The following is a 16190-nucleotide window of genomic DNA, read 5'->3' on the forward strand; positions in this document are numbered from 1 at the left end:
TTACCTGCTTTGTTTTTTGTACCTTTTTTTTTGTGTTATATACATGGGTGGCAACGTTTACCAGTTCCTCCAGGGATTTCCCTTCAGCCTCCTCAAGTTGCTGTAAACGCTTTTTGATGTCCGGGGCTGACTGAGAAATAAAGATAAGCCGGACTGTGGACTGTGCGTCCGCTGTCTTGGGGTCTAGGTTAGTATAGGTACAAAATGCTTTACAAAGTCTTTTATAAAAATCGGAAGGGTGCTCCTCTTTTCCTTGCACAGTATTATGAACTTTTGACCAATTCAGAGTTTTTTTGCCTCCCTGTTTGATACCTATTAAAATGCAGTCCTGGAATCTCTTTAAATTCGCCTGGTGGGCCGGATCATTCAGGTTCCATTGGGCCTGATTAGCAAGGGTTATAAGGTCACGGGAATGGCCGCCGACTTCCGTGGCAGCCCAGGCACCCCGAAGGACCCACTCCTTCTCCTCTGTGCATAACAAGCAATCCAAAAGTTGGCCCACATCTTGCCAATTGGGATTACGAGTCTGGAAAATAGTATGGAATCGCCTATGGACGACATCCAGGTAGTCCCTGAGGCGAGGCTTAGTGGTTTGCCAATTCATAAGGTCCGCTGTGGTAAATGGAACATGAACATGATGGTCCACAACATTCCCTTCTGTCGTTGGAACTGGGATGACCTGGAGGAGTGTTTGAATTAAATTGCCCATGGGTTTCTTCCCATAAACTGACCCCAATCTAGTGTGGGATGGACTACCCAAGAGGCTAAAAGACTCTGACCCACTACTCGTCATCCCGCCAGTAGCCGGTTCGTCTACTCAAGCTGTAGTGTTCTTAATTTTCCCGGGCGGAGGTTTCTGTGGTAGGGCTGCTATCTCTGAACTCATGGCTGCAGAGGAAGGTATCAAGCCCGTCCCACTTGGTAGTGCTGCTGCTACCGGTGGCCGAGGTCGAGGACAGTATATGGGGGGATTTTCTTCCCCAAAATCGGCCTCTTTAAGGGCAGAAGGTTTTGGGTATAGAGGGGCTTGAATCTATATTTTCTTTAAGCGACGATGAGCTTCATCGTCGCGCAAGAACCAATAATTCATTTGTCCCGGTGCCTGGTTTTCCAGCACCAGGTGCAGAGGAGTTAAGTAAGTCGGAATGTCAAAAGACCAAAACTCTGGCCAGTCGGTACCCAGGGCTGGCCAATCCTGGGTACAAAGCTGCAATAAGTGCCTCTTTGACATTCCTTTCTGAACACCGGGTAAAGGCTATTTATTTAACATGTAATTCAAAGGGCTATCCTTAGAGGGGTTCCGCTGAGACCCACCCATCCTCTTTTCTGGCACTCAAATAGAGAATTAAACAGAAAGAAGGAGGGAATAATGGTCTAATCCAAAAAATCCAAACCAGCAATCTCTGCTTACACTGATTGCTATAGGGATCAGAACAGAAGGATCTTAATACGACCTCAGGGCTTCCTAACACGCTATGGCTTCCACCCTGAGGAATTACGAACAAGAAGCTCAGTTCCACCCACACACTTAACACCCAAAGGTATGACAGAAATACAGTAACCAGAATATAACCAGAACCCGGGAAGTGTTTCCTTATCCTGTTAGGGCTCACCTTATCGGAGCACGAACCCCAGGGGCCACGGTGAAGTGAGGAAGAGGGGCTAAGCACCCCGGTGGCGCCACTCCTAGTTTGCCACAACCATCCAGAGTCCGATGTCCGAGCTAGGAGGGTCCCATCTGGGTCGCCAGAAACTGTTACCGAAATGTCGGGTCTGCCTAGCTGAGAGCCAATGACAGCCAGGGATAAGGAAAGGTTGCTTTATTCTGCAGAAGAAAGGAGAGTTTTGTACCTTGGTACAAAGACTCTACTTCATACAAAAACCAAGATTTTTTTTATACACACTTACACTCAGGCTTTGGTCATGTTAGCATTTGATTGGTGGTTAGCAAACCCTGCACTTCTGCAATTTGCTCAGCAAAAACCGGCTTAGGACCAGCTTCAACTGCCTTGAGACCGATAAGGGAAGACAGTTCAAAAGTTCAGGCTACTGTGTCCGTGAGGTATCTAATTTTCTCTAATAGTTGCCAACTATTATAAGGCTACTAGCTGTTCGGGGGTCACTGCTGACTGTCACAGTTCTTATGAGGAATATCACTGAAAAATAGTATCATTTTCAATAAACTGAATTGTCCTAGCCCTGAGCTCTCTCAAGTTCTCTAACACAAGACCTGCCTCAGAAATTTTGGAATTGTAAATACATGAATATAGCACCTTCCACCAAAGCATTTCACTTTACAAACATTCATCGGTTTAGCCTCGCAACCATGCTATCAGATAAGGAAATATCTCCATTTTACAGATGAGGCACAGAGATATTAAGTTAGTTGCTCAGGATAACATGCTTCCCAAGGCAGAGTAGTGAATAGAGTCCTATTCAGACTTTCTTATAGGGCATTGCAGCTATGGCAATTTAATTTCCTGAACAAAATGTACTGGCTCAGCAATTCCTGCAAGGAAATTGCACTTTTCAAGCAGTCTCTCCTGCACAGACACAGTTGCAAAGCTACTTTTCCCTGTCAAAAGAATCTTGCCAGGAAAGATTTCCAGAATCCTGTATAAATCTCTAACAACAACATATCCATTTGTCTCTGCCCTGCAAGATATTCTGTTGCAGATCTGCTTACTTACAATGGATCCCCCCCAAAAAACCCAGTCTGCTGCAAGTTTCACTTTGTACATCTCCACTGTACATGGGTATAAATATGTTCAGCTAAGGAACCCTTTTATAATCCAGAGCTCTAACCATACAAGCTTTGTCTACACGACACAATTTTACAGTGTTTGAACATGTTTGTGAAGAGCTGACTACAGTTTAGCAGTCAGTACAGACCACAATAAATTGTGCTCAGCATCAGGCAGCTAACTGATTAAATCCTGATCTCCACCAACTACTAAATCATGGTCAGCATTTGGTCATCTAACATGATTGTTCACAGATGTGTTCAATCATAGCAAACGTAAAGGCTTCAGTGTAGATGTTCAGGGGTGAAGGCCTGCTTACTCTTGTGAAGATAACCCTTTTTATACGGTGTATATTTCTTAAAGCTCAAATTAATATTAGGCTGTTCAAAAAAATGCCAGCATTCTAAAGGAGAGTAGAAATTATCTTTACAGCTTCTGCATGTTTCCTGTCCCTGTTTGATTTCAACCTAGTTGTATTTTTGTTTGTTTCCTTTCATCTCTGTGCAGTGTCAGGTTGTACGAACCCTCCCAATGTAATGCAACAAACAATAACAAAAACTATCCTTTCCTACAGCAATTGCCCCAAACACTGCAGTAGTTGTATTGTGTGCTGCAGTGTTTGAGAATGTTATTGTAGAATTTTTTTAATGCTTTTTATAAAAGGAATTGTAGTCTTTTTCAAGGAGCTAATGGGCTACAGTCCTTTAACAGGGACCTAAAAAGAAGTTTTAAAAATGTTACTTCTATATGTGATGAAGATGGTTGGAAGTGGTTTTCCCCCCAGACTAAAAACATTAACCTTGTCCTGCAAAGATTCATGCATGTTTCACTTTACTCACTGTGGAGTAGTCCCACTGAAGTCACAGTGAAGTTAAGCATAAACATGTCTTTGAAAGATTGTGCTTGTGGTTTTTTTTTTGCTTCCCTGCCCTTCCCATCAGGAATATCAGGCCTGGTCTTGCTTGAGACTTTCTTAGGGATCTTAGATATGTTCAATGTGAGCCCTTACATCCTATGTGAAGGGAAGGACATCTTGAGTGCTTAATAAAGGCATCCAGTCATTACATAGCTTTCCCCAGGAGACAAGACCAAAACCAATGGAACAAATTACTTGAGTAAGGTTCAGTTATGTGACTAAAGATTGCAAGACTGGGCCTTAAATTCTAACTAATCGGTCTGAGTGCTTGTTTGGATGACTTGCATACCAGGAAGGCAGCAAGAACACACATTTTGGGATGCTATTTTTACACTTCTCCCCTAAACAACATTGTGGTGCAGGAGTACGGGTCAGGAGTAAGTCTTTCTCTGAGAATCACTAGGACGCACTGCAGCGGGTGTGAGGCTGTGACGCTCAGTACAGAAACAGGGCTTCTTGTGCATATTTCACATGGGTGGTTAGAAATCTCAGTCCCATTTTCCTTAATCACAATAATAACATTTTACCGTTAGGACAGCACATCCTGAATTATTTGCCTAATCTTGGGTTTTCACTTTTAAGCAGTTATATCGCTGATTTTATGTTTTAAAGGATAACTGTCAGGAAGTAAAATAATCTTTCATGCAACTTTCATTTAAATGATGATCATTGAAGACTGCAACTTTAGGTAACGTAACAGATTCAACAAGGTTTGAATCACCTCTGAGGTGAAAGAGGACCCTGGATCTCCCCGTGAGCAGGCTGGAACACCTTCACACTATTCCACTCAGTAATCAGGAACATGAGACAGTAGGCCGAATCCTGTTTACCTTTCTCATACCACTGATTTCATTGACGGAAGCTAGTTGGGTGTTAGACAAGCAGAATCCAGTGAAGTGTGGAGAGTTTAGTCTCCTGCTTGTCGTTCTCATACAAAACTGTGCACCTCCACTGTGGACAGTGTCATAATTATTTTAGCATTAATCAAGTGTGGCAGAAGAAAGGCTCTTTGAAGGGAACAAGTCACAAGTATCAATGGTTTGATTTGAAGTTTGCTCTTCATTATGGCCATAAATCTTCTCCCATAGAACAAAAAGTGTGGAAATGTACTACCAAAGTCTTAAACTGGATAACAATTAATAACTCCACGGTGAATTTAGGTTGCACTGAGACAAAAATCAGATGCAATCTATATTTGTAAAGTGCTTTGCAAATGGTTCTTTTCCTTCAAGGAACTCAAAATATTATTATTATAATATCAGTACTACTTTGTATGAAAACCAAATCCCATACATATGAGAAATCCTCAAGTTAGTTGGGTTTGTTTTCTGTAAGCCTTTGCCAGAATTCAAAATGGAGTGCAGTGTGAAGGCCACAGCAAAAGTTTTCTTGAAACAATATTGTTCTAATCCAATTTAAACTTGCACGTGATGACAACAAGGTTTCCTGCTACTGTATGAAGTGCACTGCCTCCCAGAAGTGCTGGAGTGTGTTATCTGAGTGGGGAAGGAGAGGAAATTGGCTTCTATAAAACTCTTTGTCCTGTTACAGTTAAAATATATACTTGAGCTCCTTTTAAGGTTTTGATCTCTTTATCACTTAACACATGGTTCAAATATGGGGAAAATCTCAGAAGTCCAGCTTCTTGGCTGCACGGTACTGTTATGCACTGGTCTACTTGTGTGAGGTAGCAGTGAGCCTGGAGGATTCCTCCAATACTTCTGTCATGCTGGCTGGAGTGGCTGATGACCATGAGTGCCAACCTTAGGGCAGACTGTCAAGAAGCAGGGCAGAGACCCCAAACTGGTTGTACGGTCTATAATTAGATTTCACTGATCTGGTAACAAGTGTGAACTCCTAAAGCACTATAACAATCTTACCATGGAGTTACAGACAGCCCCTTTGGGCATTCCAGTCTATTTTGCCACCCAGGTTGCTTCCAGTCACAAGAGACCAGTCACATACCTCAGGTCAATTTGTACCTCAGATTTCACACCAAAAATAATGCTTGTAGCCAATCCTATAGTAAACTGTCTAAGGATTTATTAACTAAGAAAAGAAATGAGAGAGTTATTATAAGGTTAAAGCAAGCAAACAAATACACACAATTTACAAGTTACAGTCTATGGTTCCCAAAAGATGACAGAGTTGTAATAATCTGTCCACTCTGAATGTCTTTTAGAGGTGACCCTAGGGATCTCTGCTTCTGTTTCATAGCTCCCGCCCTGGGAATCTAAACAACAAAAGAGATGAAAAAAAATTTCTTCACAGCTATTTTTATTTCTTTCTTCCAGAATTCAAGCTGAGAGGACGGGCCCTTTTTCATGTAGCCTCTTAATAGGTGTGAAGGGGGCAATTAAAGTCTACGTATTGTGATGTCCCACAATGGCCCATTTAGTTTTGATAGGCCTTCTTAATGGTCAGAAGATGATCCTTCCTGACTGGGTTCACAGCAGTGCTTAATTTGTCTCAGGGCTGAATCCCGGCATTTCTAGGCTTGGCAATTCATAGACCCAGCACCTCTGAGCTTGCCATGTTAGTTATGAAAATAAAATAATTGCTTCAATTCCAGCACCTCTTTAATTACAGATTAAGCACTGGTTCACAGTTATAAAGCAAAAACTTAAATATTACCGTATAGCATGTGATAAAGATATTACAAGATTAATACATGCGGCAACTGATAATGTGTTTAGACTTTATGAAATATTTGTAAATTCAATAACTACCTTAACTGTACTAAAACGTGGATGAAACAGACTGGTTTCCAGCAATTAATTTATCAGTGCTTGGCAGCCAGCGTAAAGTAGAGTAGCCCCAAGGCCAGTGCCGATGACTCAAGGATCGAGGCGATATAAATGTTGTTTAAATCCACCATTTCCCCTCTTCCTTCCTCTGGTGTTATGAAACTGACAAATAACTTCCCTGTAAAATGTACCAGAAAAGCTGGAATTGAAGGGAACAGCAATAAGAGGTTAAGGCAAAGAGAATCTGAGCCAACCCAGACAGCTGAAGAAATTTTAAAAAACGAGAGAAATGAATAAGTTGCTCTGTAAAAACTGCTTGTGGTGCAACTAAACCCAATGACTAACCAGAAGATAGTCACTGGTCTACTACCAACACCAATTAGGGATGGGAACAGACAAGCACATTTTTCTTAAGATAGCTTTAAAAAACAAAATAGTAGCTCTGAAAAATGACACAGCTGCTATGATCTGTAACAGTGGCAGCATCTCCCTGCTACTCTGTGGCCACAATCCAGGCAAATTACTTATCACACTGGTCATCTGATGGTTTCCTTTCCCATCTCTACTCACCCTATTGCACTATGTCTCCTTTTAATAGACTCATCTTAGAGCCCAATTTTCCAAAGGTGGGAAAGACAGAAGTAGACTCTCCTCAACATCTGAAGATGCTCCAATCACTCCTCGTGTTCCTGGTTTAAACACAACACAAAGACAAACATTCACTACTCACTCTCACATCTGCTGGAGGTTCTTTCCTCACCAATCTCTCCGTATCCTAACTGCAGCCAAAAAAGTAGTGCCTTCCCAAGGCAGTTAAACTGTAAAAAAAACCCATACAAAACTATGCAACATCATGTCTGCACCAAGTACAGTCTGCTGGCGATGGTCTAGGAAACAACATAAAAGCCTTAGCAAACTCAAACTGAGTAATAATGTGTAGCTAGGGTGGGTCCTTTGGTTTGAATGACGCATTACAGGAAATCCCTCTACACTCTCGCCCACATCTTCAGTAGCAGGGCCAGAGGGCCCTATTCCAAAGAGCCTTCCTTAGGCACGTATGAAATTTGCAGTCAGCCCTTCTCACACACAAGACACTTATTTCCATGAACAGCTTCAGTAGTAGGATGTACCTTTGTGCACACAATGGGCTGACTCTGTGGCACTGGATCTCTTGATGTCTAATCTGCCTCTACCTCTACCCCTGTCACACAATGAAGACAGACTTGAATCATTGTCTTTTATAGCAGGAGATGGGCCAAGGTGCACGTTTTAGATCAAAACTTCCCCAATGCTTGAGGTTGTTTATATTTGGGACTTTGGTTCAGCCCATTGTTTTGATAAAAGACATGAAGTTCACTTCCAAGTTTAAGGTGAAAAGGGACCACCAGATTGTAGGAGCAGGATATTATAATTGCACTATGAGAATTAAGGTATGATTCGATTTCATCTTCCAGCCACCCTTTCTGAATAGCAGAAAGGAATGACCCCCTGGAACTATGGGATTCTGTTTCCCATATGCATTACCAATTGGGCCCTTTTTAGTTCTTTGTTTTAAGGTTTAGTTAGTAAGAGATAGGATTCTGTATTGTGTCTGTGTTAAGTAGATTAAAGGAACGTTGAAGGCCTGGGCCTCAGTGTGAATTGTTTTGGTTATAAAACTTAGCAAGGTTTAATTTACAATTTTTTTGGCTTGATATGAAATACTGCTGTTTGTATTCTCACAGGTCTCTGTAAAAGACTGTTTGTGTGAATGAGGAATGCATGCATCAGGAAAAGATAAGATATGAAGGCCAAAGTTAACCAGATGGTCAAGAAAGGAGGAGCGAAGACGCTTATCGAGACTTATTGACACCAGAGAACCATCAACGTGCATCCATAAGTGAGGAAGGGCAGATTGATGACTATGAAGTGGAGGCTGGCACCCCTAAAGACAATTGATTAAATCAAATCCGGGACAGGATGACCCTCTCGGAGGTGTTTTGGAATGTTTACATCAAAAGATAACACCAATTAATGAGTAACCGGTCATAAACTGACACAGCAAAATCCATAGACTTCAAGAGAGAAAAAAAAAAAGACTATAAGAACAGGGTGCTTTACCATCGGATTTTAAGTTTGTTTTGCCACAACTCCAGGAGCATCGGATCGTGACTGACAGAGCCCCTCTAGGACCAATCTGGCTGGCCACTAGATCGATCCAGATTCTGGAATGGTAACTATAAACATCGACTGGTGGGACTGTGTGCATGGTGTGTGTGTGTGTGTGTGTGTGTGTGTGTGTGTGTGTGTGTGAGACTGAAAAGCATATGCTAACTGCTGTATTCTCAATAAATGCGGTGTTGCCTTCTCCTCTATAAAAGATCTCGTGTGCTTTATTTAAGCATAACAAGATCATCTAGTCTGACCTCCTGCACATATCACAGGCCACCAACACCACTCAATACCTGCACACTTCACCCAGCAACTGAAATTAGACCAAAGTATTACAACCCTCAGAAGACTATGCTACTGTGGACCACAGGCAGAGAATAGGACAGAATGAGGCACACAAGTGCCAGCAGGCCCCGCAGTGGCAGGGAACTGATTAAATGAGATATACCCAGATGATCCTGGCAAGCAACCCCCATCCCATGCAGCGGAGGAAAGCAAAATCCCTCATGGTACCTGCCAATCTGACCTGGGAGGAAATTCCTTCCCAGCCCCGCATATGGTCATCAGTTAGAATCATAGAATTTTAGAATCATAGACTATTAGGGTTGGAAGGGACCTCAGGAGGTCATCTAGTCCAACCCCCCCCTGCTCCAAGCAGGACCAATCCCCAGATTTTTACCCCAGTTCCCTTAATGGCCCCCTCAGGGATTGAACTCACAACCCTGGGTTTAGTAGGCCAATGCTCAAACCCCAGAGCTATCCCTACCCACTCAATGTTAGTCTGTTTTATTAACTTGTAAATGGGCCCCTCTGACTTGTATTCCTATACACAATAATAATGACTCGTATTTTTTTCAGTGGGAGGGAACCATTGAATTATTCTGTAAATTATACGTTCCTTGACTTTTGTCATCCCTACTTGGCTTCATTTATAAAAATCTATTGTAAAAAAGGAAGCCAGCAATATTTTTTAAAACCCCATATAAACAATTGATGAATTATTCTACGTACAATTTTCCTGGAACACAGACACACAATTACTCATTGCATTGGCTAAACTTCTTCACTCATCGCTCTCTTGATTTCCTGTTAGGAAGTCAACAAGTGGCAAAAACTTTCTCAATTAAATCCTTCAAATGTCTGAAACAGGTCTGTGTCTTTAAGTATTTAATTACTGAAATTGATAGTTTCAGATGTCACCTGTGTTGTACTTTTTGTAAATTCAGGACTAATGACCATAAATATGTTGGCAAGTACCTGTTAAATAGATTTGGATATCAGTTTTTAACAGGAAATTTCCTTTTTTTCTCAGAGGGAATTTAGTGTTTATTAACTGTGCTGGATTGGACATGTTTTCTACATGGAAAAAAGTGCTATAATATTCCACGGAAATGGTTTACACCACTGTAGTTACTGATGTGCTTTAAGTGAATACTCTAGAATACTGCAATACATTAACTGACATAACATTTCTTCATTTCTCTTTTGGTAATGAATCCCATCCAATAGACTTTCATCCCATCCTATCCAATAATACAGACAATTTAGTCTAATATTATACTACTGTGACACAGAAACTCCTTCGCAAAGGGTCCCCTGTTCTTTGCAAACAACTCTCACCTCAGACCTGACAAACTCACTATGCCAAACACAGGTCTTACAGGATCTTTACTCATAAAGAGTAATATGTAAAAGAAGCAGTGAGAGAGAAAAAGACTTCCTTTAAAAAGTGGAAGTCAAATCCTAGTGAGGCAAATAGAAAGGAGCACAAACACTGCCAGCTTAAGCGCAAGAGTGTAATAAGAAAAGCCAAAGAGGAGTTTGAAGAACGGCTAGCCAAAAACTCCAAAGGTAATAACAAAATGTTTTTTAAGTACATCAGAAGCAGGAAGCCTGCTAAACAACCAGTGGGGCCCCTTGATGATCAAAATACAAAAGGTGCGCTTAAAGATGATAAAGTCATTGTGGAGAAACTAAATGGATTCTTTGCTTCAGTCTTCATGGCTGAGGATGTTAGGGAGATTCCCAAACCTGAACTGGCTTTTGTAGGTGACAAATCTGAGGAACTGTCACAGATTGAAGTGTCACTAGAGGAGGTTTTGAAATTAATTGATAAACTCAACATTAACAAGTCACCGGGACCAGATGGCATTCACCCAAGAGTTCTGAAAGAACTCAAATATGAAGTTGTGAAACTATTAACTAAGGTTTGTAACCTGTCCTTTAAATCGGCTTCGGTACCCAATGACTGGAAGTTAGCTAATGTAACGCCAATATTTAAAAAGGGCTCTAGAGGTGATCCCGGCAATTACAGATCGGTAAGTCTCATATCGGTACCGGGCAAATTAGTCGAAACAATAGTTAAGAATAAAATTGTCAGATGCATAGAAAAGCATAAACTGTTGAGCAATAGTCAACATAGTTTCTGTAAAGGGAAATCGTGTCTTACTAATCTATTAGAGTTCTTTGAAGGGGTCAACAAACATGTGGACAAGGGGGATCCAGTGGACATAGTGTACTTAGATTTCCAGAATGCCTTTGACAAGGTCCCTCACCAAAGGCTCTTATGTAAATTAAGCTGTCATGGGATAAAAGGGAAGGTCCTTTCATGGATTGAGAACTGGTTAAAAGACAGGGAACAAAGGGTAGGAATTAATGGTAAATTCTCAGAATGGAGAGGGGTAACTAGTGGTGTTCCCCAAGGGTCAGTCCTAGGACCAATCCTATTCAATTTATTCATAAATGATCTGGAGAAAGGGGTAAACAGTGAGGTGGCAAAGTTTGCAGATGATACTAAACTACTCAAGATAGTTAAGACCAAAGCAGACTGTGAAGAACTTCAAAAAGATCTCACAGAACTAAGTGAATGGGCAACAAAATGACAAATAAAATTTAATGTGGACAAATGTAAAGTAATGCACATTGGAAAAAATAACCCCAACTATGCATATAATATGATGGGGGCTAATTTAGCTACAACGAGTCAGGAAAAAGATCTTGGAGTCATCGTGGATAGTTCTCTGAAGATGTTCACGCAGTGCGCAGAGGCGGTCAAAAAAGCAAACAGGATGTTAGGAATCATTAAAAATGGGATAGAGAATAAGACTGAGAATATATTATTGCCCTTATATAAATCCACGGTACGCCCACATCTCGAATACTGTGTACAGATGTGGTCTCCTCACCTCAAAAAAGATACACTGGCACTAGAAAAGGTTCAGAAAAGGGCAACTAAAATGATTAGGGGTTTGGAGAGGGTCCCATACGAGGAAAGATTAAAGAGGCTAGGTCTCTTCAGCTTGGAAAAGAGGAGACTAAGGGGGGATATGATAGAGGTATATAAAATCATGAGTGATGTGGAGAAAGTGGATAAGGAAAAGTTATTTACTTAGTCCCATAATACAAGAACTAGGGGTCACCAAATGAAATGAATAGGCAGCAGGTTTAAAACAAATAAAAGGAAGTTCTTCTTCACACAGCGCACAGTCAACTTGTGGAACTCCTTACCTGAGGAGGTTGTGAAGGTGGGGACTATAACAGCGTTTAAAAGAGAACTGGATAAATTCATGGTGGCTAAGTCCATAAATGGCTATTAGCCAGGAAGGGTAAGGAATGGTGTCCCTAGCCTCTGTTCATCAGAGGATGGAGATGGATGGCAGGAGAGAGATCGCTTGATCATTGCCTGTTAGCTTCACTCCCTCTGGGGCACCTGGCATTGGCCACTGTCGGTAGACAGATACTGGGCTAGATGGACCTTTGGTCTGACCCGGTACAGCCGTTCTTATGTTCTTATGTTATGTTCTTATGCAAGGTATCTACCGAAAACTTGTAATTTGTCGAGATTCATAACATTGAGAGATGTATGTATGTGTAATATTTAAGGAATAAGGTATTTATATTGAAAGTATGCTTTATGGACTTGGAGTAGAAATTAGTTACCAAGAGATTTTGTGTCTTGATGATGTCCCATTCAGGCAAGGTGGAGTTGTAACCTTGCCCTTTTTGGCCAATGATGCACTGCAAGGCTCAGTTGTTTAACATTGTTTGTACAATACTAAGACTTTGAACAGGAAACCATCAGAGGCAACTGTAAACAATCAAAACCCCAAAGGTTAAAAAAACAAAAAAAAGCTTTACAACAAGACAGAGGTTCACCCTATGAATAGAAACAAAGGGCTGTTTTCAGTATAACACAGAGGGAGAAGCACTGTCTATCCATTCACTGAGGAAACCCCTTGTGCAGTGGGGCCGCTTTCATGAACGTTTGGATCTTGGTTCTTGGGAAACCAGCCAGTTCTGCAACAGACTGAACTTTGGGGTGAGGAGGAAGGGAAATCTACTTTATGAGATAGGAAAGGTAACCATTCACAAATGTAGACCCAGGTTTATGTTTTATGATTTTGTTTTGCATTGTAGCCACTTGTTTCCATCAGTCTCTGATTTTTAGTTAAATCATTATTTTTTCTTCAATAAACTTACTTTTGTTTTATCAGAAGTGCTCACAAGTGCTGTGTGGTTTACATGAGCTGTGGAGTGAGGCAAAACTTGTGCTCTGTGGTACACTGCACCTTTGGGCGCAGGGGATCTGAAATTTCTCTGAGTAGCTAAAACAATGAGGAGTACTTACGGCACCTTAGAGACTAACGAATTTATTTGGGCATAAGCTTTCATGGGCTAAGGGTTTTAGCCCACAAAAGCTTATGCCCAAATAAATTTGTTAGTCTCTAAGGTGCCACAAGTACTCCTCGTTGTTTTTGCTGATACAGACTAACATGGCTACCACTCTGAAACCTATGAGTAGCTAGTGTCAGGGAATAGATATCACAGGGGAACGATTGAAAGGGACTCAGGGACTGGGTGCATCTACTGTTAACCTGCAAGGTGATGTTAGGCCTGGCATAACCCAGAGGAAAGTGATTGAATGGCTGAAAGACTGACAATGTCAGGAAGCCAACACTCAGCTACCACAAGGAAGACTCCCTCTTGTTGGCAGCAGTGGGTGCCCTGAGAACTGTCACAACTACATATTACCATCCTATCTGATCCAGTCCCAGGCCTATCCACTCAAGAACGTACATGCCCATCCTATTCCATCAAATCCACTATTATCCAACACCTAATCATACTGTCCTCTTTGATATCTTTCAGTACCACATCACCTAGTACCATCCAATGCCCTCTCTAGAATACTGCTGGTATGTTGTTCATTTGTTTGATTAATAAGCACTGGAAACTAATATTCTCTATTTATCCATAGCATAGGTACAGTATGGAGGGCAGCAATAAAGTCCAGTTTCCCCATTGGTATTCCTAATAATTTCTGTTTCTGGTGCCAGTTATACCTTGGCCTCACTGCTGAAAATGCCATTGAGGATGACAATGATTGGGGAGGAGCATCAGAGCAGCACCACTTCTTTCACAGAGTCTACCCATCACTTTCATTCACTCAAACCTTAACCAGACTGGAATCAGTGACAGGATAATAAAATATTATCTATTTCACCACCAATCCCATGAAGCCCAGGAGCTATTTGTTTGAGAATCCCTAGCGGTGGAGTTGGCACCTCTATTTCTCCACCAGAAGTTGAATTTGCTGGCTTTCCGTATGTTGCTCTAGGCTCATAGTTTCGGTCAAACATTTGCTTGACTGGGAACTTGACAATTTTCCCTCCCATCATGGGTTAAAGCACTTGACATATTGATTCCAAATATGAACAAAGCAGGCAGCATGTATTACATTAGAAAATACATAAAAAATAATTCCTTGTCATTCTAAGTTTTGTTCTAGTGCTGTCTGGTTTCCCACGGGTAGCAATATAATAGAATCGTAGAAGTATAGGACTGGAAGGAACCTAAATACATCATCTAGTCCAGTCTCTTGGACTGAAGGCAAGACTAAATAATAACTAGAAAATTCCTGACAAGTGTTTGGAGGTTTTTAAGAACAAGTTAGACAATGACAGAGACTCCACAACCTCCCTAGACAATTTGTTCCAGTTCTTTATTACCCTGACAGGAAATTTTTCTAACGTCTAACTTAAAACTTCCTTGCTGCAATTTAAGCCCATTGCTTCTTGTCCTATCCTGAGATTAACAAGAACAATTTTTTACTCTCCTCCTTGTGACAGCCTTTTACATACTTGAAAACTGTAATCATATCCCACCTTGGTCTGCTCTTATGTCCCACCTTGGTCTGCTCTTCTCCAGACTAAACAAACCCAATTTTTTCAATCTTCCCTCATAGGTCATGTTTTCTAGACATTTAATCATTTTTGTTGCTCTCCTCTGGACTTTCTCCAATTTGTCCAAATCTTTCCTGAAACGTGGCACCCAGAACTGGACACAATAGTCTAACTGAGGCCTTATCAATGCAGAATAGAATGTCTTGCTTACAACACTCCTGCTATTACATCCCAGAATTATGTTCACTTCTCTTTGCAACAGTGTTACACTGTTGACTCATATTTAGCTTGTGATCCATTATAATCCCCAGATCCCTATTCATAGTACTCCTTCCTAAGCAGTCATTTCCCATTTTGTATGTGTGCAGCTGACTCTGCCTTCCTAAATAGAGTACTTTGCATTTGTCCTCATTGAATTTCATTCTATTTACTTCAGACTATTTCTCCAGATCATTTTGAATTTTAATCTTCCAGAGCACCTACAACTCGTTCCAGCTTGGAATCATCTGCAAACTTTATAAGTGTACTCTCTATGCCATTATCTAAATCATTAATTTTGAACAGAACTGGACCCAGAACTGATTCCTGCAGGACCCCACTCATTATGCCCTTCCAGCTTGACTATGAACCACTGATAACTATTCTCTGGGAATGATTTTCCAACCAGTTCAGCACCCACCTTATAATAGCTCTATCTAGGCTAGCTTGTTTATGAGCAATAAGGGGTCCTAGCACATGTAAATAAGATGGGCAGGAAGATAAATACAGTTCAGCCCATGTGTGAAGGATCATCATAGTTTTATCCATTGTCACTACTCAGGAGCACCCTCTTGTGGCAGGCTTTGGCATGACGGACACACCTGCCTCAGTCTCCTTCCTTTGCACTCCCCAGCAGTAGTTCAAACAGGCTTTCTGAGTATAAATAGCCCTTGTAGAGTTTATTTATGACAGAAGAAAGCCCTATTTACATATATCGTAAGCCAAGACCCATAACGATAATCCATATGGTTCTGACATCCCTCACAATGCCCCAGTTCTCCAGTACCTTTCAGCATGCCTCACCATAGCCCCTCTAACTAGCAAGTTTCTTCAATCTGTTTCAGTCTCAGATTTCATTTTAGCTCTTGCCTGGAGATATCAGAAGGCTCACAACCTCCATCATTTCCCAGCTTTTAGCCCTCTCCAGCCCTCTGGCTTCAGCTCTCTATCACCAAGAGCCAGCAGGCATCTCCATTGCTATAAACCTTCAGCTCTCGCCTTCCTTCTATGGCTGAGGATATTTGGCTCAGGAAAGATAAGCAAGTTCTTCCCGCAGCTGATTTCCTAGCCCTCAGCCCTTTCCAGCCTCCTGGCACTAGCTCTGACTCAGGAAGTCCCATCCACTGGCTTCATGGTAATTCCTCCCTCTTTCCAGAGAGAGCCTGCAGAGAGCTATCTGCAGCTTTCCCCC

At 41.5% G+C, this 16190-nt stretch overlaps 1 protein-coding gene across 10 annotated transcripts in view; it reads right to left on the minus strand.

Moving 5' to 3' along the window:
* The window catches only part of LOC127051252 (uncharacterized), a 35807-nt gene that overhangs the window by 5137 nt on the left and 14480 nt on the right, over positions 1-16190 (minus strand). Inside the window, exons 2-3 of one of the 10 annotated variants that reach the window (XR_007774446.1) lie at positions 1614-1781; positions 62-130 (exon numbers count right to left, since the gene is read on the minus strand). The exons of 3 other annotated variants lie outside the window; for them this stretch is intronic. Coding sequence is in view for 1 of the 7 variants with exons in the window: in XM_050953338.1 (XP_050809295.1) it covers positions 62-130; positions 1614-1777 (233 nt within the window). In the remaining 6 variants the exon portion in view is untranslated. Of the gene's footprint in view, positions 1-61; positions 131-1613; positions 1782-7137; positions 7307-16190 lie in introns of those variants that run through there. 6 more of the 10 variants (XM_050953338.1, XR_007774443.1, XR_007774440.1 and 3 more) reach the window with 6 other exon arrangements.

The sequence above is a fragment of the Gopherus flavomarginatus genome, chromosome 5 (genome assembly GCF_025201925.1).
Source record: "Gopherus flavomarginatus isolate rGopFla2 chromosome 5, rGopFla2.mat.asm, whole genome shotgun sequence".
NCBI lineage: Eukaryota > Metazoa > Chordata > Testudines > Testudinidae > Gopherus > Gopherus flavomarginatus.